Raw genomic sequence first — 21,596 nt, 5'->3', positions numbered from 1 at the left:
GATGTCAATCCAGCGGGAGAAAAAAGTGAAGTTTCCATGGATTCACAAAGACGAAAACAACTCATTTACTGGAGACATGGGACACGATGAAATTAAAAATGTTGACTTTACATGTGTTTACCATGAAGTCATTCTTTTGACAGCCCCTTGCGGTAAAGTTGTTCGAGTGCAAACTGTGGCAGTTTTTGTGATTGATAAAACTTTCAGCGAATCAAAATTTAAGACATTGTACCGGAAGGTTTATTACTTTGAAGACGACCAATAAAAGGCAGGGTCGGTTAAAAAAAATAAAATAAAAAAATAAATTCTGCGTCCCGGGGACGCGCGGACTTCCGGAAATTTGCGTTCTTTCTGATTTCAATGCGTAAAAAGATACAAAAAGTGCATTAACGCCAACAGTGACAACCTAAATTCATACAAATGCAACTACCATTACAATATTAACATGAAAAAGATTGTTATTACAGATTCATCAGAGTCGAGTATTTATTTTCAATTAAATAAAAACATGTAATTTATTATAATATAATATTAGTTACATTATTATATAATATTATATTTAAATATATGCATTTGCATGCAGTACATGTATGTTTACGTCACAGTGGAAATAATAAATACATTTAGTAAAAAAAGATAAAGTACTTTACTGAAGCATATTACTTCCAGGCTTTCGTTGCCCACATAAAATGATGTGGTGGGCCAGATGTGCCTTGAGTGGGCCTTGAGTTTGACACCTGTGGTTTAGACCTATACCACCATATATGGGCCATTTTATCAAATTGGTTCAAAGTGAGGTTGTAAATATTGAAAAATTTGGTAATTTTTATTCCTAAAACGTTTTCCCTATATATTATACAATATCTGAAGTGCACATTTCTAGAAAAAGAACAGTCAACTAGTATTTTGTATATTCAGAATATTTGGGAATGTTTTTCTATCCCCAAATGTGTCACTATCAAAACATAGCATTCAATTTTGAATCAAAAAAATATGCTAACCTGTTATTGTTATGCTTACTTCCCCTGTGTAGAGTATATTAAAAAAAGTTTTACTTCAATATATTCTTCAAAATCGATATGCAAGCTTTCTTTCTAAAATGCACATCACTCATCAAATTGATTTCATATTAATTGATTAATGAAATTGAATATACATTAAACCAATCAGTATCATAAAATGTTAATTGATAATTCAATACAATTTATTTATTTTCTAAACACCCAGTGTTTCGGTAGTGACTGCACACGTTTCGTTAGTGACCAATATTTAGTTTTCAAGGTTGTGTCATATTCCCTCAAGCTTATTATGTAATATTAATTTATACCATGCTTGATGTTGAAAATATTAGAAACACATGTTTTGTGGTCAATAAAATAATTTATTTTTGGAGAAAACCCTAACAAATTGTTCTTAGGGTAATTTTGTATTTGCTTTTTTAATGTGTATTTTACTTCTGTTTTAAATTTTATTTTTTAGTCTGTCCTTTGCCTCTATTTCTTTGTGGTGTACAACCCTTTGTTCTTCAACTGTGGTTGTTTTTAAAGGGCTTTATAAATAATGTTGGTATGGTATGGTAAAACTGCTGATATCAGTTCAAAATAAGTACCCACATGGGTACAGTATTCAGTGGCAGCACAGTGGGGCAGTGGTTAGTGCTCATGCTTCACAGTGAGAAGCTGCTGGGTTCCATTCCCAAGCTCGGGGGTCTTTCTGTGTGGAATTTGCATGTTCTTCCCGTGACTGTGTGGGTTCTCTCCGGGTACTCCGGCTTCCTCCCACCCCAAAAGACATACACCTGGGTATAGGCGTATTGGCAAAACTAAATTTTCCGTAGTGTGTCAATGTGAGTGTGAATGTACATTAGAGAAAAGGAAGACGTAGCAGAATTGATCAGGATTCTTAATAGGACTAGTTGTTAAAGATCCCTAAATATTCAGCACAACAATTAAATGGGGTTGGAGATGTCCTCTTGGGTGGGGTGGAGTTTGGCAATAATCATGTGGTGCCACCAGTACAACACATCTTCAGTTGTGTTCCCCGACGTCATAGGGCGTTTCGGCCATTCATCACAAGACACCCTCTGCCGAGGTTGGCCCACCACAGGCTGATCAGACCTGGGTGTGTGTCGCATGGTGGCACCACGTGGTTATTTGGTAGCCCATGCTGCATCCCTGCGCTTCAGCCACAGCCAGTGACTGCTCCGTTCTGCTGCGGTGGCAAGTTCTTTAATAGCCTTGCGTTGGGCCTGTCCTCTGATTCCTACTTCTTTCAGGAGCCTTGTGGTGGAACTGGCTACAAAGCCTCTACAGCCCACCTCCAATGGCCACACCTTCACGTTCCAGCCCCGTGCCTCTGCTTCAGCTGCCAAGTTGGCATATCGCAGCCTCTTCTGTTCGAATGCTTCATCGATGGCGTCCTCCCATGGGACCGTCAGCTCAACGATGAAGACACGGCGGCAGGACATGGACCAGAGGACCAGGTCTGGGCGCAGGCTGGTTGCTGCAATTTCGGGTGGGAAGATAAGCCTCTGGCTGAGGTCTACCCGCATTTCCCAATCTCGGGCTGCGTTCAGTGGGCCTAAGACTGGAGGTGGTGGCTTGGTCCGCCGTTTCTCTCCTTCCCGGATGAAAGTTGTTTTGCGTGGGAAGGTAGCCTGAGCATTTAGAGGCATGGCATTGGTGACTACTCTCTTATTCTCAAGTTCGGCAGCCAAGCACTTCAGCACCTGGTTGTGGCGCCAGGTGTATCTCCCTTGAGTCAGACTGGTCTTGCAACCTACCAAGATGTGTTTGAGGGTTGCTGGGGTTGTACACTGGAGACAGGCTGGGTCCTCTCCATACCACAGATGTAGGTTGGTTGGAGAGGCTAGGACATCATATGTGGCTCTAATGATGAAACTTAGTCTACTAGACTCCATGCTCCATATTTCGTTCCACGTGATTGTTCTCCTCTCCACGCCCTCCCACCTCATCCAGCGGCCTTGCTGGGCTTGGGAGACTGCCTTGGCACACCTGGCTGCTTCCTCCTGGTGGCGCACTTCCTCCACCACCATGTGCCGCCGTTCGGTTGCAGTTGCCTTTTGCCACGTGGGTGTTGTTGCTTCCAAACCAAGGCCCCCTCTGCCATATTGGACATGCCCCACTATATCCCGGTGTCTGAGGGCAGTCTTTGCCACTGCGACTGCTGAAGATGGATTCCATTTCCTCCCTGCCGCTAGGGTTGGAGCAGCACCTCTGACGAATGGGCCCCGGGATTCTGTGAGAGTCATTTCCAGCCTTGATTTGGCACATTTGTACTCCTCCACCACGCTTGAGATCGGTAGGGAGAGGGCTCCGTTGCCATACAGGCCTACTCTGCTAAGACATCTCGGCAGTCCAAGCCATCTCCTCACTTGTGCATTCACCAGCCTCTCCAGCCGATTGGCATGGGATAAGCGACCTCATAGATGGAAATTGGCCACATGAGACGGGGCAGCAGCCCAAACTGAAAGCACCACAGCTTCAGCTTCCCAGGGAGAGCGGTGTTATTGATCTGATTGAGGCCACTGATTGTATCCTGCCTGAGTTGGTCCACCTGCTTCGAGTCTTTGAGTTCTGCGCTATACCAGCGGCCAAGGCTTTTGATAGGCTTTTCTAGAACTGTTGGTATTGGCTCGTTGTTGATGTGGAACCTCTCATTGGTGAGCTGGCCCTTGATGATGGAGATACTGCGGGATTTGCTTGGTTTAACAAAAACTAACTTGGCATCGTTGTCGCCATATTTAGTGTGTATTCAAATAGAAATAACACTAAATGTATTCATATTTTTCCAGAAATGTTGATGGTAGTATTTAACAATAGCACAAATGAAAATTATGGCAGGATCTACAGTGTCTATCTATAGGTAAAAGACGTCTTTATACGAGAACTTTGTGTTCGTGATGGACAGATACCATTCATGATGTCACCAAAGTTCAGTTTTGGGAGTCCTAAACCTCCACCCCATAAAGATGGTGATTCACTGAGTGCCTGGGAAGATACACAAAGCTACTTTTACAGTGATTTTTACTGACAAAAATTATTGGATGTGTTGGTGCTTAATTTGGGTAACTGTATGTGTGCTCAGTTTTCAGCGTGGATTACAATGATGAGCTGGACATGCTGGTCAGCGGTTCTGCAGACTTTACTGTGAAGGTCTGGGCTTTGGCAGCCGGTGCCTGTCTCAACACTCTGACTGGACACACTGAATGGGTTACCAAGGTCTGTTTACTATTTCCAGTTTTCATGTTTTTGTTTTGTTACATATATGTTTAATCCTGTGAAAAAAAAATTTAATATTCCAAAATATTCATAATTAATGGTTCACTGTTTATCTTGTTTGTACAGTATACATTTATTTATCTCCCAAACCAGGGTTCAACATTTTCACTATAAAATAATTCATTTTTGCCCCCTCTTTATTGTAATTTCCTAATTTTCTCTCTTCATATCAATCACGGTGTCATTAGCAGTGGAGCCAAAAAATATCTGTCCATACAGAACCGAGGTTTTTCTATTTTGGGATATATTGATTGCTACATCACCGTGGGGGGCCCACACTCAAGAAGCCAATGTCTCAACTCTCAATGCAAACACACACCAGCTATAAATCTCTTTTCCTTGCCTTTCTCCCACCATTCCAATCAACAGTCAGGACTCAGCCTGTATACATTCAAGCCCTCACAGACAGACTGAAATTATAGTCTTTTCAAAAATGCTGAGGAAGGCGCCACAACAAAGAGGTTGAAGAGCCGCATGCAAACCCTGCCCCGCACTTAATGATATGTTTTGCTTTTTGTTTCATGGTTGAGTTGTCTGAAAAAAATAGAAAAACTATTAACATACGTTTTTTATTATTACTGTTCACTCAGGTGATACTGCAGAAAAGTGAGGTGGAGTCGATGGTGCACAGTCCTGGTGATTATATTCTTCTAAGTGCTGACAAGTATGTAATTAAGGTAATATTGATGTTTCCATTGTATCCTTATTTTAAAACTGTTACAAACTAATAAAACTTAGTATTCTACGGGGGCGTGCGGTCACAGGCGCTGAGGCAGAGCATCACTTGTCATAATGAAAAATGTTAAAAACTAATAACACAAAATAAATATTAATATTTTTTCATAAAACTGTTATACATATGTTACTGCGATTTAGGTGCATTAACGAACTCCTGGAATTACATTACATCACAATCTCTTGTGTTCTCTATTGCTGCAATAATTCTGATTGGGGTGTTCGCGGGGCATTATAAAGCATTAAAAGTAATTAAATGGATTTTGCGGAACCATGGCCTAAATGACATTAAAAAGCATTTAATGTAATGTTCAGAGGCATTAAAAAATGTTATACAATTGTAGGACTTGGCCGATAGTCCATCCATCAAACGATTATATTTGTATTTATTTAACCTTTATTTAACCAGGAAAGTCCCATTTAAAAATAAAAAAAACTATTTTGAATGGGTCAAATGCAGAGGGTAATTTCAACACTCCTATTGTGTGTGTAACTATCAGTGGTACTTTAACTTTAACTTAACTTTTTCAAGGGAGTCTTGGCCAAGAGGCAGCAAAAGATTCAGTTACATAAAAATACATGTCACACACCAGGGCTTTTCAACTACATAGAAGAGATCCACAGTTTCAAGAGCCCTTGGGCTCAGGGGATTGAAATGTGGATGTTTCGTCAGAAAATCCCTCTGCGGGTTATATTTCTTTGAGACTGTGTTTACTTAATTGCAAACTAAACACATCAGCTTTCTCAATGCATTGTCCATAAGTTAATTATTCTGGCCTATCTACTCGTTTCCAGTGTGTGCAGCAGTTAACAGTATGAAGAAAAAGAAGCTCCAGGTTTTGTTGAAGATTGATGTTCCTTCTTTTGAATTATTTTCCTTCCTTATTTTTAGGTTTGTAAGACCGAAAATATAAAATAAACATGAATGTATAACATCCAGTGTGTATTTTACATAAATAAAGTAGAAGGTTTAGTGTTAATATATTTACGCAAAACTACAAATGTTTACACAACATTCACACACCAAACACTGTATGTGACTTATCACTATTAGCGTTGTCACCCTCTACTAGTCTACTACATGTATTAAACAGTGGTGGGCCGTGCGTTTCCCACCAAGGCCTTCAGTGCAGCCGACTTCAATGATTACCTTTCAACATACCATAATTTATGTCCCCACATGACCATTGCTGGAGAATTACTATACAGAAACACATTTACATTTACTGGGCATTGAATCACCACATAAACATTGTACAAAACAGGTTATTTTCTGCCGCATTTAAAAATCACTAGACCTGCATCAGCAATTAAAACATATCTTATGTAGTACTGTGAAAATTGAAACTGCCTCCCCCCACTTAACACCTCACCCTCAGTTTAATGAATGCCCCCTCCCCCAATCACCTGAGACCCCCTCAGTGTGTCTGTCTGCAGAACAGGTGAATGCACAGCTTAATAAGTTACACACAGGCAAGACCGCGAGTCCTGACGGTGTGAGCCCCAGGGTGCTCAAAGCCTGCGCCCCACAGCTGTGTGGTGTGCTACAGCACATCTTCAACATGAGCCTTAGGCTGCAGAAAGTCCCCACACTGTGGAAAACCTCATGCGTGGTCCCCATCCCCAAGTGCACGCGACCTAGCACGGCGAAGGACTACAGGCCGGTGGTTCTAACCTCCCATATCATGAAGACCATGGAGAGGTTGGTCCTGGAACAACTCCGCCCTACAGTCAAGCCCCACCTGGACCCACTCCAATTCGCCTACCAGCCCCGACTGGGAGTGGAGGACACAGTCATCTACCTGCTGAACCGAGCCCACACCCACCTAGTCAAGCCTGCGAGCAGTGTGAGGGTCATGTTTTTTTACTTCTCCAGTGCTTTTAATACCATACGGCCTGGACTACTGGGTGTGAAGTTGGAGACGATGCAGGTGGAGCCCCCCTTGGTGTCCTGGGTTGTTGATTACCTGACTGACAGACCACAGTACGTGCGACTGCAGGACTGTGTGTCTGACAGGCTGGTCAGCAACACCGGGGCCCTGCAGGGCACAGTCCTCTCCCCCTTCCTCTTCACCATCTACACCACCGATTTCCACTATCAGTCAGAGTCCTGCCACCTTCAGAAGTTTTTTGATGACTCTGCGATAGTGGGGTGTATTGAGGATGATGATGATGAGGAATACAGGGCACTGGTGGAGGACTTTGTCACATGGTGTGGAAAGAACCACCTCCAGCTTAATGTGACGAAGACCAAGGAGCTGGTTGTGGACCTGGGAAGGAGGAGGAGTACTCCGGCGACCCCTGTTTCCATCAGGGGGGTCGATGTGGACATGGTTGAGGATTATAAATACCTTGGTGTACACATGGACAACAAGCTGAATGGGTCAAAACACGCGGAGGCACTCTACAAGAAGGGACAGAGCCGCCTCTACTTCCTCAGGAGGCTAAGATCCTTCAACGTCTGTACAAAGATGTTGAAGATGTTCTACGAGTCGGTGGTGGCGGGCGCCTTCTTGTACGCCGTGGCCTGCTGGGGCAGCAGGCTGAGAGCGAGGGACGCAAACAGACTGGACATGTTGGTAGAGAAGGCCAGTAACGTGGTGGGAGTGGAGCTAGACTCTCTGGTGGTGGTGTCAGAGAGGAGAAGTCTAGCAAAGCTCCTAGCCATTATGGACAACACCTCCCACCCACTACACTCGGACCTTGCAGAGAGAATGAGCACGTTCAGTGGAAGGCTCAGACTCCCAAAATGCAACACGGAACGACACAGGAGGTCCTTCATACCGACAGCCATCAGACTGTATAATGCATATGTTCCTTGACTGCACTTAAATGTAGAGTATATGTAGAATATATTTATATTATTTATATATTATATATATTATATTATTTATTGGGCAGCACGGTGCAGAGGGGTTAGTGCGTCTGCCTCACAATACGAAGGTCCTGAGTAGTCGTGAGTTCAATCCCTCGGGATCTTTCTGTGTGGAGTTTGCATGTCCTCCCCGTGACTGCGTGGGTTCCCTCCAGGTACTCCGGCTTCCTCCCACCTCCAAAGACATGCACCTGGGGATAGGTTGATTGGCAACACTAAAATTGGCCCTAGTGTGTGAATGTGAGTGTGAATGTTGTCTGTCTATCTGTGTTGGCCCTGTGATGAGGTGGCGACTTGTCCAGGGTGTACCCCCGCCTTCCGCCCGATTGTAGCTGAGATAGGCTCCAGCGCCCCCCGCGACCCCGAAGGGAATAAGCGGTAGAAAATGGATGGATGGATATTATTTATTATTATTACTGTCTATTATGAGCGAACTGTGGTGCTGAATTTCCCCCAGGGATCAATAAAGTACTTTCTATTCTATTCTATTGTATTCTAAAAAACATATTAAACGTGAAAAAAATAAATATAAAAATATCTGAACTCACAATTAGTAGAACCCATTCGAGCTTCCGGCGTTGGCCGACATCGTCTCACAAGATGTAGTTTCTCTTTAAATATCCTTCTTGAAAATAGCCTTGCAAATACAGTATATGTGTTGTCTTGTCTAATCATAAAAGATGCAGACGAGGCGTGTTGGCTGAGTTCTTAAAGTTTACTCCACAGCAGGCACGTACACACACAGGGGCTCAAGCACCCTATGGTGCCCTATGGTGCCCTTTTTTGCCTTGTCTTAAAAAGTGCCCTGCCTGTGTGTGTGTTTTTTTTTGTTTTTTTTTCTCTTTATAAACAATATTAATAAATTCGTGTCAGGGATGTAAAAAAAAACAAAAAACAAAAAAACAGCGGTACAAAAACTCCACGTTTTCTTGTAATCTTGTTTGAGCCTGCCGCTTCCGCCAGAGAGAGAGAGAGAGGGCGAGTGAGTGAGTAAGTGAGAGGAGAGAGAGCCAAGTTACTGCGCCCCTGAGGAGACGTGACAGTGGAGCAACTTGAACCTGTGAGTTATGGTCTAGTCGCCGTCCACTTATTCAGCATCTAATATGGGTAATATTTCAGAAAAACGCTGTATTATTCTATTATTCAATGTGTCAGCTTCTGTTTTTGCCGGACGTCGGAGCACGGCGCATCAATTGAGCACGGCACATCAATTCCGCACAGAGCAGAGCGGATCGTGCGGGACAGGAAGTAGTGTACAAAATACAAAATAAAACACCGGGTTAATTTTCAAAATAAAATGCACTGTGTTTACGGCGGATCACATTTCTCTCACAGTAGAGGTTTAGATATGAAGTTTATTGTGACTTTGCTATTACTGTGTGGGTTAACAAAATAATAATAATAATAATAATAACAATAATAATAATAAGAAGAATGATAATGATAATAATAATAATTATTATTATTTTCAAAGTTCATGTTGCACTGTTCAATGTTCAATATTAAAGTGCTTATCTTTAACAATAAATAGCCTAATAATAAACCAGTGTTTTGTTGCTTTTCATGTCTTCCAAGCCTATGATAATGTGAATTAACTCATTATGACAATAATTTGTTGACACAAAAGAAATGGCAATCACTTTTACCTACAAAGGACACACAGCTAAGTAGTTAGCTTCCTATTAGCAAATTTAATTTTACATTAATTTCCATATTGTGTAAAGGACCAAAAAAAAATGTCCTGCCCTTTTCTGACTTTGAGCCCCTGCCCCTCTATAATCATGTGCACGTCCCTGCTCCACAGCGTGCTCATCAAAAACATCCAGCTGCCGGCATGGCTACATTTAACCTAAACGGGGCTACTGCGCATGCTCTTCAGTACTGTGGCATGCTGGGTAATGGAGTTCTTCTGTTACCTAGCTCATAACATCACAATATATATCTGCCTTAGGCCATCTAGAAGGCCTTACTGACAACAACTTGTGATTTGATTGGCTATCGCAACTGTCTGTCAAATGTTTGTGCCCGTTCACTTACAGTGCACAAACGCCGGTATTGTTGATTCTAAAGGCCCGGGCAGATTTCGTACAGCATGGCAACGTAAGCTAGCTGAATTCTAATTGGATAAAAACTCTATAACCTAAAAACAACAGCGCTGGAAGGAGCATAACATGACATGAAGAAAATATGAATAATTTTAGATATTTAGGGAAAGTAAATTAAAAAATACATTTATCTTTAATTATGGTCATGATTTCTGGTTACGTTAGGCGAGCAGAGAAGGCCTCGCTGGCCCTGACGGCACACCACTGGTATTAAACGAGGTTTGATATTTACTCTCAGACAAATAACACAACAAATACAAAATACATCACCATCCATCCAGCCATCCATCTTCCTCCGCTTATCCGAGGTCGGGTCGCGGGGGCAGCAGCCTAAGCAGGGAAACCCAGACTTCCCTCTCCCCAGCCACTTCGTCCAGCTCCTCCCGGGGGATCCCGAGGCGTTCCCAGGCCAGCCGGGAGACATAGTCTTCCCAACGTGTCCTGGGTCTTCCCCGTGGTCTCCTACCGGTTGGACGTGCCCTAAACACCTCCCGAGGGAGGCGTTCGGGTGGCATCCTGACCAGATGGCCGAACCACCTCATCTGGCTCCTCTCGATGTGGAGGAGCAGTGGCTTTACTTTGAGCTCCCCCCGGATGGCAGAGCTTCTCACCCTGTCTCTAAGGGAGAGCCCCGCCACCCGGCGGAGGAAACTCATTTCGGCCGCCTGTACCCGTGATCCTGTCCTTTCGGTCATGACCCAAAGCTCATGACCGAAGGTGAGGATGGGAACGTAGATCGACCGGTAAATTGAGAGCTTTGCCTTCCGGCTCAGCTCCTTCTTCACCACAACGGACCGATACAGCGTCCGCATTACTGAAGACGCCGCACCGATCCGCCTGTCGATCTCACGGTCCACTTTTCCCTCACTCGTGAACAGGACTCCGAGGTACTTGAACTCCTCCACTTGGGGCAGGGTCTCCTCCCCAACCCGGAGATGGCACTCCACCCTTTTCCGGGCAAGAACCATGGACTCTGACTTGGAGGTGCTGATTCTCATCCCAGTCGCTTCACACTCGGCTGCGAACCGATCCAGTGAGAACTGAAGATCCTGGCCAGATGAAGCCATCAGGACCACATCATCTGCAAAAAGCAGAGACCTAATCCTGCGGCCACCAAACCAGATCCCCTCAACACCCTGACTGCGCCTAGAAATTCTGTCCATGAAAGTTATGAACAGAATCGGTGACAAAGGGCAGCCTTGGCGGAGTCCAACCCTCACTGGAAACGTGTCCGACTTACTGCCGGCGATGCGGACCAAGCTCTGGCACTGATCGTACAGGGAGCGGACAGCCACAATCAGACAGTCCGATACCCCATACTCTCTGAGCACTCCCCACAGGACCTCCCGAGGGACACGGTCGAATGCCTTCTCCAAGTCCACAAAACACATGTAGACTGGTTGGGCAAACTCCCATGCACTCTCAAGGACCCTGCCGAGAGTATAGAGCTGGTCCACAGTTCCACGACCAGGACGAAAACCACACTGTTCCTCCTGAATCCGAGGTTCGACTATCCGGCGTAGCCTCCTCTCCAGTACACCCGAATAGACCTTACCGGGAAGGCTGAGGAGTGTGATCCCAAGATAGTTGGAACACACCCTCCGGTTCCCCTTCTTAAAGAGAGGAACCACCACCCCGGTCTGCCAATCCATAGGTACCGCCCCCGATGTCCACGCGATGCTGCAGAGTCTTGTCAACCAAGACAGCCCCACAGCATCCAGAGCCTTAAGGAACTCCGGGCGGATCTCATCCACCCCCGGGGCCTTGCCACCGAGGAGCTTTTTAACTACCTCGGCAACCTCAGCCCCAGAAATAGGAGAGCCCACCACAGATTCCCCAGGCACTGCTTCTTCATAGGAAGACGTGTCGGTGGGATTGAGGAGGTCTTCGAAGTATTTCCTCCACCGATCCACAACATCCGCAGTCGAGGTCAGCAGAACACCATCCGCACCATACACGGTGTTGATAGTGCACTGCTTCCCCTTCCTGAGGCGGTGGATGGTGTTCCAGAATCGCTTCGAAGCCGTCCGGAAGTCGTTTTCCATGGCCTCGCCGAACTCCTCCCATGTCCGAGTTTTTGCCTCCGCGACCGCTGTAGCCGCACACCGCTTGGCCTGTCGGTACCTGTCTGCTGCCTCCGGAGTCCCATGAGCCAAAAGAACCCAATAGGACTCCTTCTTCAGCTTGACGGCATCCCTCACCACGACAGGAACCAACTACCTTGCGGCCACAGCTCCAATCAGCCGCCTCGACAATAGAGGTGCGGAACATGGTCCACTCGGACTCAATGTCCAGCACCTCCCTCGTGACATGTTCAAAGTTCTTCCGGAGGTGGGAATTGAAACTCTCTCTGACAGGAGACTCTGCCAGACGTTCCCAGCAGACCCTCACAATGCGTTTGGGCCTGCCAGGTCTGTCCGGCATCCTCCCCCACCATCGTAGCCAACTCACCACCAGGTGGTGATCGGTAGAAAGCTCCGCCCCTCTCTTCACCCGAGTGTCCAAAACATGAGGCCGCAAATCCGATGACACAACCACGAAGTCGATCATGGAACTGCGGCCTAGGGTGTCCTGGTGCCGAGTGCACATATGGACACCCTTATGCTTGAACATGGTGTTTGTTATGGACAATCTGTGACGAGCACAAAAGTCCAATAACAAAACACCACTCGGGTTCAGATCCGGGCGGCCATTCTTCCCAATCACGCCTCTCCAGGTTTCACTGTCGTTGCCAACATGAGCGTTGAAGTCACCCAGTAGGACAAGGGAATCACCCGGGGGAGCACTTTCCAGTACTCCCTCGAGTGTATCCAAAAAGGGTGGGTACTCTGAACTGCTGTTTGGTGCATAAGCACAAACAACAGTCAGGACCCGTCCCCCCACCCGAAGGCGGAGGGAGGCTACCCTCTCGTCCACCGGGTTAAACTCCAACGTGTTTTGAGTCGGGGGGAAACAAGAATTGCTACCCCAGCTCGTCGCCTCTCACTGCGTGCAACGCAGCCCCTCTCGAGAGAACTGGTTCCAGAGCCCTTGCTGTGCGTCGAGGTGAGTCCGACTATATCCAGCCGTAACTTCTCTACCTCGCGCACAAGCTCAGGCTCCTTCCCCCCCAGCGAGGTGACGTTCCACGTCCCAAGAGCTAGCTTATGTAGCCGAGGATCGGACTGCCAAGTGCCCTGCCTTCGGCTGCCGCCCAGCTCACAATGCCCCCGACCTCTATGGCCCCTCCCATGAGTGGTGAGCCCATTGGAAGGGGGACCCACGTAGCCTCTTCGGGCTGTGCCCGGCCGGGCCCCATCGGGACAGGCCCGGCCACCAGGCGCTCGCCATCGTGCCCCAACTCCGGGCCTGGCTCCGGAGGGGGGCCCCGGTGACCCGCGTCCGGGCGAGGGAAATCTGAGTCCTCGTTGTTTCCTTTCCATAGAAGTCTTTGAGCTGCTCTTTGTCTGATCCCTCACCTAGGACCTGTTTGTCTTGGGAGACCCTACCAGGGGGCATGAAAGCCCCCGGACAACATAGCTCCTAGGATCATTGGGACACGCAAACTCCTCTACCACGGTAAGGTGGCAGCTCAGAGAGGAGAAAAAAAAAATACATCACAGAGTCAGCAATTTCAATACAAAACAAACTAAATATCTTAATGCATTAATTATACCTTCTTACAAATGTTTGACCAAGTTTCATGATGAAGCTTACAAGCTGGGATTTCTACCATTGTTGCTGCTTTTCTGGATCAACATGTCCGTCACTTAAAAGGTCCGCCAGAAAACAATGACTTGAGCACTTGCTTAGGGCAGAGCATTCATACTTTGTTGTGCAGTCTTTGTCAAAAGTCAGATTTTTGCAATTTATTTAAATTTTTTTTCCAGGGTTTGAATTAGTAGTCTTTTTCTACTCACCCCACTACTGCTTCGCTGTGACACATATGCTTCGTTGTTTCCCCCTGCGGGGTGGCGGGAGTACTGCATACATGATCAACTCTAGTTTGAATTTATCGAGCCTATTTGGGTGATGTTCGGCGGGCCAAATGAAAGGTACAAGGTATTTGTACGTGTGAAACACCTCTATGACATTTCCTTCAAGAGGGGAACTAAGGGAATAGTTTGAGGAACCTTCTTAGTGTTTGAAAACAACATATGTTTTTTTATTTTCAGCATTGAGGACTATTTTTAGCTGCACTTTTTTTGGAATTTTGCCTATTTTTCACAATACTTATGAGAGACAAAATGTTGTAGCCTTTTTCGCTTTCTAACATAAAAAATCGGCATGCATTAAAAAAAGGTCAACAATACCTCATTTACGTTCCGTAACCTGTATAAAAACCAAGCTTTAGCGACATTGTTATTGTAACAGCAAACACTGAAGAACTCTTTTTCTAGCATAGTAACACATCGGCATGATTCGGTATTAGCCGTAAAAGCTAACTACGGCAAGAGACAAGCTAGCTTCTATATCAGCATGAAACACGTTTGAGTTTGTAATGCAATATGACACCAATTTGTGCTGACTGATAAACATGGACAATCATATTACAGTATCTGAAAAGTATTAGCCCACATTTCATTTGAATAATTATTTATTATTTAAATAAACAAAAATTCTTAGATGAAACAGTCTCGCAAGCCAATTCTAATTCACTAGATAATAACGGTTAATGTAAACTTTTCAACTATTCAACATTATTATGGTGAAATGCTTACAATTATGTGTGTATACAGACATTTTTTGACTACCGTATTTTTCGGACTATAAGTCGCAGTTTTTTTCATAGTTTGGCCAGGGGTGCGACTTATACTTAGGAGCGACTAATGTGTGAAATTATTAACACATTACCGTAAAATATCAAATAATATTATTTAGCTCATTCACGTAAGAGACTGGACGTATAAGATTTCATCGGATTTAGCGATTAGGAGTGACAGATTGTTTGGTAAACGTATAGCATGTTCTATATGTTATAGTTACTTGAATGACTCTTACCATAATATGTTACGTTAACATACCAGGCACGTTCTCAAGTGGTTATTTATGCGTCATATAACGTACACTTATTCAGCCTGTTGTTCACTATTCTTTATTTATTTTAGATTCCAGAAAACACAGAGTGAGATGTTCTACCTCTTGTGCGAAACACAAAGGCATAAAATGACTTAACACATTAAAATGACTAGAACAGTGAACGTGAATGGAAGACCTGACAGATAAAATTTACGGGTGCGCATCATCAGTACTGTTCCTCTGGGTCATTGGATGTTTCGGCCTTTAACACTATACACCCTCTCCAGAGGCGGCCAGCTACAGGATGATCAGACCTTAGCTTGCGACCCAAGCCCAATTAGCCATAAAATTCACCTTGTTGGCAGACCTATCAGGGAACTATGCATGGCAGGGGCATCCGGTTCCCTGAGTCAGCTTTGCCTGACCGCCTACCTCCTGATGCACTAGTTGGGGGCCCAATTGGGGTCATTCCTCTTCAGCCAGAGCCACCGGCTGCTCTTTTCGGCTGCTTCAGATGCGGCTTTGATGGCTGTACGCAGGCACTGATCCCTGACTCCCAAGTCCCTCAGCAGTTTTGCGGTAGAGTTTCCCACAAAGCCTCTGCACCCAACCTCCACAGGGCGGACTTCAGTATTCCAGCCGCGATTTTGAGCTTCCGCGGTCAGCTCGTAATACCGCAAATATTTCCTCTCATATGCCTCCTACATGGATTCCTCCCAGGGTACAGTGAGCTCAACAATGAAGGCCTTTTTGTGGGAAGGGGACCAGAGCACTAGGTCAGGCCTCAAGTGGTAGTGGCGATCTCGTTGGGGAAAATCAGCTGTTTGCCAACATCTGCCAGCATCTTCCAGTCGCGTGCTGGACACAGCTGACTTCTCTCTGACGGGTCAACGTTGCGCCCGGCAACTGTGACCCCTTCACGGACAAAGGTAGTCCTCCATGAGGTCTTAGATGTTGGTGGTGGTAGTGCATTGATGTTGGATCGTTTTACCTCCAGTGTGGAAGCAAGGCTCTTCAAAACTTGGTTGTGGCGCCAAGTATATCGCCCCTGAGTGAGGCTGGTTTTGCAACCTGTGAGTATGTGTCGGAGGGAGGCTGGCTTAGCACAAAGGGCGCATTGTGGATCTTCGCCAAACCACTGCTGGAGATTGGTTGGGGTCGGAAGGACATCGTAGGTAGCTCTGATGGCAAAGCTTAAGCTCCTTGCATCCATGGCCCATACATCCCTCCAGCTCAACTTCTTTCTTTCAACGCCTTCCCACCGAGTCCACCGACCCTGTTTGCCAAGGGTGACTGCCTTGGCCCATCTCAAGGCCTCCTCCTGACGCCGTACTTCCTCCACCACTATCTTCCTCCGTGTTGGCACAGTGGCACTTCTCCAGGCAGGGCGACTAGACATAAGACCAAGGCCTCCTCTACCTTGCTGAACATTCCCCACAATGTCAGCATGTCTGAGAGCTGCTGTTGCCTCTTCAACTGCTCCTGCTGGTGTCCACTTGCGCCCTGAAACCAATTTAAATTGCCTTTCAAATGTCTATTGTTGGTGTTGGGTTTTATCAAATACATTTCCCCAAAAAATGTGACTTATACTCTAGTGCAGGGGTCTCAAACACAATTTACCCGGGGGCCACTGGATGCAGAAACTGGGTGAGGCTGGGCCGCAAGAAAAGATTTCTTTAAAAAAATCTAACATGCACTTTTTAATGAATTCACCTTCTTTGAATGGCTTTCCCGCCCTAGCAACCATCTCACTCACCATGTAGCTAGCTTTGACTGCTGCATCGCTCTTTTCGCTTGCTTTCTTGACGAAATCTTGTTGCCTCAGTAGACTGGTTTTAAAATTTGCAACCCGGTTCACTCTCTCATCTCCCTGGTATTGTGCATACTCCTCAGCATGTCTAGTTGTATAATGACATTTCAAATTGTATTCCTTGTGCACCGCAACTTTCTCTGTATCAACTACAGAAAATAGCTATAAGGATTATTCATAAAGTAGATTACTTAGAACATACTAACATATTATTTATTAATTCGGGTTTATTGAAATTACAGGAGCTAGTAAAGTTACAGACATTATGTGTCATGTTTAAGGCTAAAAGTAAAACATTACCAGCAAATTTACAAAAAATGTTTGTCATCACTTCTGAGAATGAAGAGCATAGAAGAAAAGGTCATTTCCAACATCAGTATTCAAGGACAACTTTAAAACAAATGTGCATATCAGTGGTGGAGGTTAAACTATGGAATTCTCTTTACAATGAGATAAAAGATTGTAAAAATATATTCCAATTGAAAAAATATATAAAGACAGAACAATAAGATCATATGGACAACCATAAGTGTTTACATTTTGCTTTATATTTATTAATTTACTTATTTTTTGCCTGGTTTTGTATTTGTTTTGTATCATCTCGTGAGGTGTATATTACTTATTTTGTTTTTTTTGTTAGGTTTGTACATCATGAAGTTTTGCACTTCTTGTGTTTTTTTGTGTGTTTTTTTGTTTGTTTTCGTTATATTTGGATGTAATTGTTGGTTTATATGATATCATTAAGTAAGACTACGTATTATGTTGAAGGGGGCAGAAAAATATAAGATTTTTCTTCATCCTGCTCCTTCTCAGGCATTGGTGTGTAAATGTATAATTGAATAGTTGAGGTATAATTGTCTTATCGATCAAAGATGCACATCAATGAAGGAGAGAAATAAAAATGAAATGAAATGAAATGAAATAAGACACGCCGGGGTGCCCCTGTGCTCAACAAAGAAATATTGCATCAAAAATCGTTTCTGTCTGGAGCCAACGGGGGTGAGGGGTATGGGGGGCTCGCCGTGGAGTTTACAGTTACGGTAGCACAATTAGCCCCGAACGGGCTAACATCACCACTAACGTGTTACACGCCTGATTCGCCCAGCGACTCTCTGTCGGAGTATCAGCGCTGGGGTCCAGTGCACCACACTTTTGTATTGTCGCTCGGTCCTTCGGCGGAGTGCTTTGGAAGCTACCGGAGCGCTCGTCTTCCCCGCCCAGACTGTTTACAGCGGGGGCGGGAGCGAGCAGGCGGGCGAGCGAGGGAGGCAGGGAGGGAGGGAAGAAGAGCCTGTGCGGGTGTCGTGGAAAAGCGGCAAAATGTTTCTCTGCTTGCATCACGCAAGTGACGTCAATGCATACTTGCCAACCTTGAGACCTCCAAATTCGGGAGATGGGGGGGGGTTTGAGGTGTGTGTGGGGGGGTTGAGGTGGGCGGGGTTGGGGATAGCGGGGGTGTTTTTGTAGCCCGGAAGAGTTAGGGCTGCAAAGGATTCTGGGTATTTGTTCTGTTGTGTTTATGTTGTGTTTAGGTGCGGATGTTCTCCCGAAATGTGTTTGTCATTCTTGTTTGGTGTGAGTTCACAGTGTGGCGCATATTTGTAACGGTGTTAAAAAATTAATAAAATAAAATATGACCACTCTTAGTGTGACATGTATGGCTGTTCCTCAAGTATGTCTTGCAATAACTTGCGTGTCTTCAGAAGCCTCATACAACATGTGTCTGGGCTGGCACGCTGTTAGTGTGGAGAAAAAGATGATGCGGTGACAGTTTCTAGAGGACACTAAAGGCAGTGCCATCACGGCACGCCCTCGATATTGTTGAGAGCCTTATACCACACCGTGATTGGTAGATTCCTTCAGCTCCGCACACAACGCTGTCAAGCGCCATTCATATAAAACTTGAGGGTCGCACTAACATTAAACTTTCATATTAAGGTGGGGGCTGTAAAATAAGGTCTCCCGGGCCACAATTGGCCCGTGGGCCGCATGTTTGAGACCCCTGCTCTAGTGCGACTTAAATATGTTTTTTTCCTTCTTTATTATGCATTTTCGGCAGGTGCGACTTATACTCCGGAGCGACTTATACTCCGAAAAATACGGTATATACAATAACATGGCATAACATTTTTTTAAATTGGCATTTAAAAGCATTAAATTAGATTTGCTGATACCTGTAGAAACCCTGTGACAGTTTGTGGCCGTTTTTTCCTATTTTTTAATGCATTAGTTAGTTATATATTTCAAGTGTCTGCTTTCTAATAGAGCTGTTGCTGTTTTACTTTAACATGCCTAACCTTTTTTTTAAACTAGGACTGTCAAAAATAAGTAATTAACTAATTTGATTAATCACAGAAGATTATCACATTAATCATGTATATATGCAGATCAATCTCACACTTTATTTTGAGCGTACATGTTTCTTTACCCTAACTGCGAATGGTTTACTGAAAGGTAGCATGAGTTGTTAAACTCTCAGTGATCAGTTCAATGCATATGTCAGTACAAAGATGTTTTTACCTTTAAAATACACTTTGATGGGACTTAGATAAAACTGTTACCAAATTTTGAGCAAATAAAACAAAATAAACTTCTTCTTTTTTTAAATTCTAATACAATTGCATTTCTAATTTAAAAGCAATTAACGTGATCTTTTTTATTTTATTTTATTGTTTTTAATTTTTTTTACAAAAATGTGCATGTTGTCCATTTTTAAGTACCGGTTTAGGAACTGTTTAAGAACCTCCTCTGTTAAAAGAGTATCAGTTTGGCACTAGTATCAGTTATGTAAACTGTCTCGGTGCAACACACATAACCTAACAGATGGTCGGATGTTAAATTATACGTTTGAAATTTTAAAAAGCATGATTTCAAGATTTTTGTCTAAATGATGAAATATTTCCCAATAAATAAGTGCGGTAGAAGCCATATAATTTCAAGATGGATTCAAAGACACAGCTTTCCTTAAAGTCAAAATATGGATGAAGTTACACCGCAGAATTGCTGTATGTCCAGGATGTACCCCGCCTTCCGCCCGAATGCAGCTGAGATAGGCTCTAGCGACACCCCGCGACCCCGAAAGGGACAAGCGGTAGAAAATGGATGGATGGATGGATGGATAATGTTATGAGCATATGAAAAACATGAGTTTTCTTCTGTTTTCAGGTTTGGCCTTTAGGAAAAGAAATAAACTGTAAGTGCTTAAAGACCCTGTCAGTGTCAGAAAACCGCAGCATCAGCCTTCAGCCCCGTTTGCAGTTTGATGGACGCTACATTATCTGCAGCTCTGACCTTGGAGTGTACCAGTGGGACTTTGCCAGTTTTGAGATTCTCAGGTAATCGGCTTGATACTGTCCATTCCGGAGAGATAGTTTACCTTGATTTGCTGGCATTAGGAAACATTTTTTTGCATAGAAAATATTGGAAATAGTCCACTCTAGAATCAAACTAATGCCATCATGAAACCTGGGTTAACACTATGGGCATGTTTTATGTCATTTTTATATTTGGGGGAAAAAAACTGGTTGTCTTAGTTTTTGTGTTACAGGTAACTTATAAATGGTTGATAGTCTTACATCTCATACACCTCATTAATAATAAATTAATTTAATTTTGAGAAAATGTCAAGGGCCAATAAAAAACTAGCTATTTTGGATATCCCTGGTCTGGTGTGACCTACAATTAAGTAGATTGTAAAGTTCTGTAGCAGGTAGGTATGTAATTTGAAGTGAATGTACTGATAATAAAGTCAGTAAAACAATAGGGGGGAAGTAACATGCTACATTTACTCTGTTACATTTACTTAAGTAACTTTTTGGATACATTGTCACATACGCCGTCCAATCAATACTTTTTTCAAATGTTTAACTCAGCTTTATTCGTCCTGCTGACAACACTTAAGGTGTGACTGCTTACCTTCCTGCACCAAAGTGAGCACCAATTATCTTTTTGTAATTTTTCTCCGGACTGCAAGTGTGAACTTGAACTAGGATTGTTCGTAATCCCCAGATTTCATGTTAGAGTCTTTGGATCATGATGTTCCATCTTTTTGTGCTATGGTTGAGTTCAATGTTGCAATCACTTTTAATTCAGCATATTTGTATTTTTCCAGGGTGATAAAATCGCAGGATCCAGCCAACCTGTCTTTGCTTAGCTTTGGCGAAGTGTTTGCCCTCCTTTTTGACAACCATTTCCTCTATGTGATGGATCTCAGGACAGAAACAATTTCAGGCCGCTGGCCTTTACCACCTTACAGGAAATCGAAACGTGGATCCAGTTTCCTGGCTGGTGTTACCTCTTGGCTCAATGGTTTGGACGGAGACAATGACTCTGGACTTGTGTTTGCCACCAGCATGCCAGACCACAGCATTCACTTAGTACTATGGAAAGAAAACATGTATCAAACCTGACGCCGCGACGGGAGCATTTTATTTTATTTCTTATTTTTTTGGTCAAATCAGTAAAGACAAAAACTTAACATGTCTTGACAGTGACTTTAAACCATGTGTTCAAAATAAACCACTCTTAACACCTTTGTATTAAATGTGTGTGTGACGTAAAGGCAACTATTCCGGTTCTGTGTTCTTATTCAGTTGGTTAGGAAGAATAAAACAGTTGTTATATTGCTTACCTTTATGATATAGTTTGTCCTTTTTTATTTTGAATAGATAACAGTGATGCAAACATAAGTAAAAGACTATGCCAAACTATGCCAATAACATTGCCAGACGATGTTTCTAATGGTGTAGTCCAGGTGTGGTAAGAGCGACCTG

The 21,596-nt window shown here is 44.0% G+C and overlaps 1 protein-coding gene across 5 annotated transcripts in view; it reads left to right on the top strand.

Annotated features, from left to right (window-relative positions):
• The window catches only part of fbxw2 (F-box and WD repeat domain containing 2), a 101,520-nt gene extending 80,166 nt beyond the window's left edge, over positions 1 to 21,354 (top strand). For all 5 annotated transcript variants that reach the window (XM_062031077.1, XM_062031078.1, XM_062031079.1 and 2 more), the window contains 4 exons: positions 4,108 to 4,241; positions 4,892 to 4,978; positions 19,990 to 20,159; positions 20,936 to 21,354. In XM_062031077.1, coding sequence (XP_061887061.1) covers positions 4,108 to 4,241; positions 4,892 to 4,978; positions 19,990 to 20,159; positions 20,936 to 21,233 — 689 coding nt within the window. In that variant the 3' untranslated portion in view covers positions 21,234 to 21,354. The remainder of the gene's footprint in view (positions 1 to 4,107; positions 4,242 to 4,891; positions 4,979 to 19,989; positions 20,160 to 20,935) is intronic.
• Positions 21,355 to 21,596: the final 242 nt, after the last annotated feature.

This window comes from Entelurus aequoreus, linkage group LG21 (genome assembly GCF_033978785.1).
Source record: "Entelurus aequoreus isolate RoL-2023_Sb linkage group LG21, RoL_Eaeq_v1.1, whole genome shotgun sequence".
NCBI lineage: Eukaryota > Metazoa > Chordata > Actinopteri > Syngnathiformes > Syngnathidae > Entelurus > Entelurus aequoreus.
Note: the sequence above shows the minus strand (reverse complement) of the source record. Positions and strands in the feature narration are given on the sequence as shown.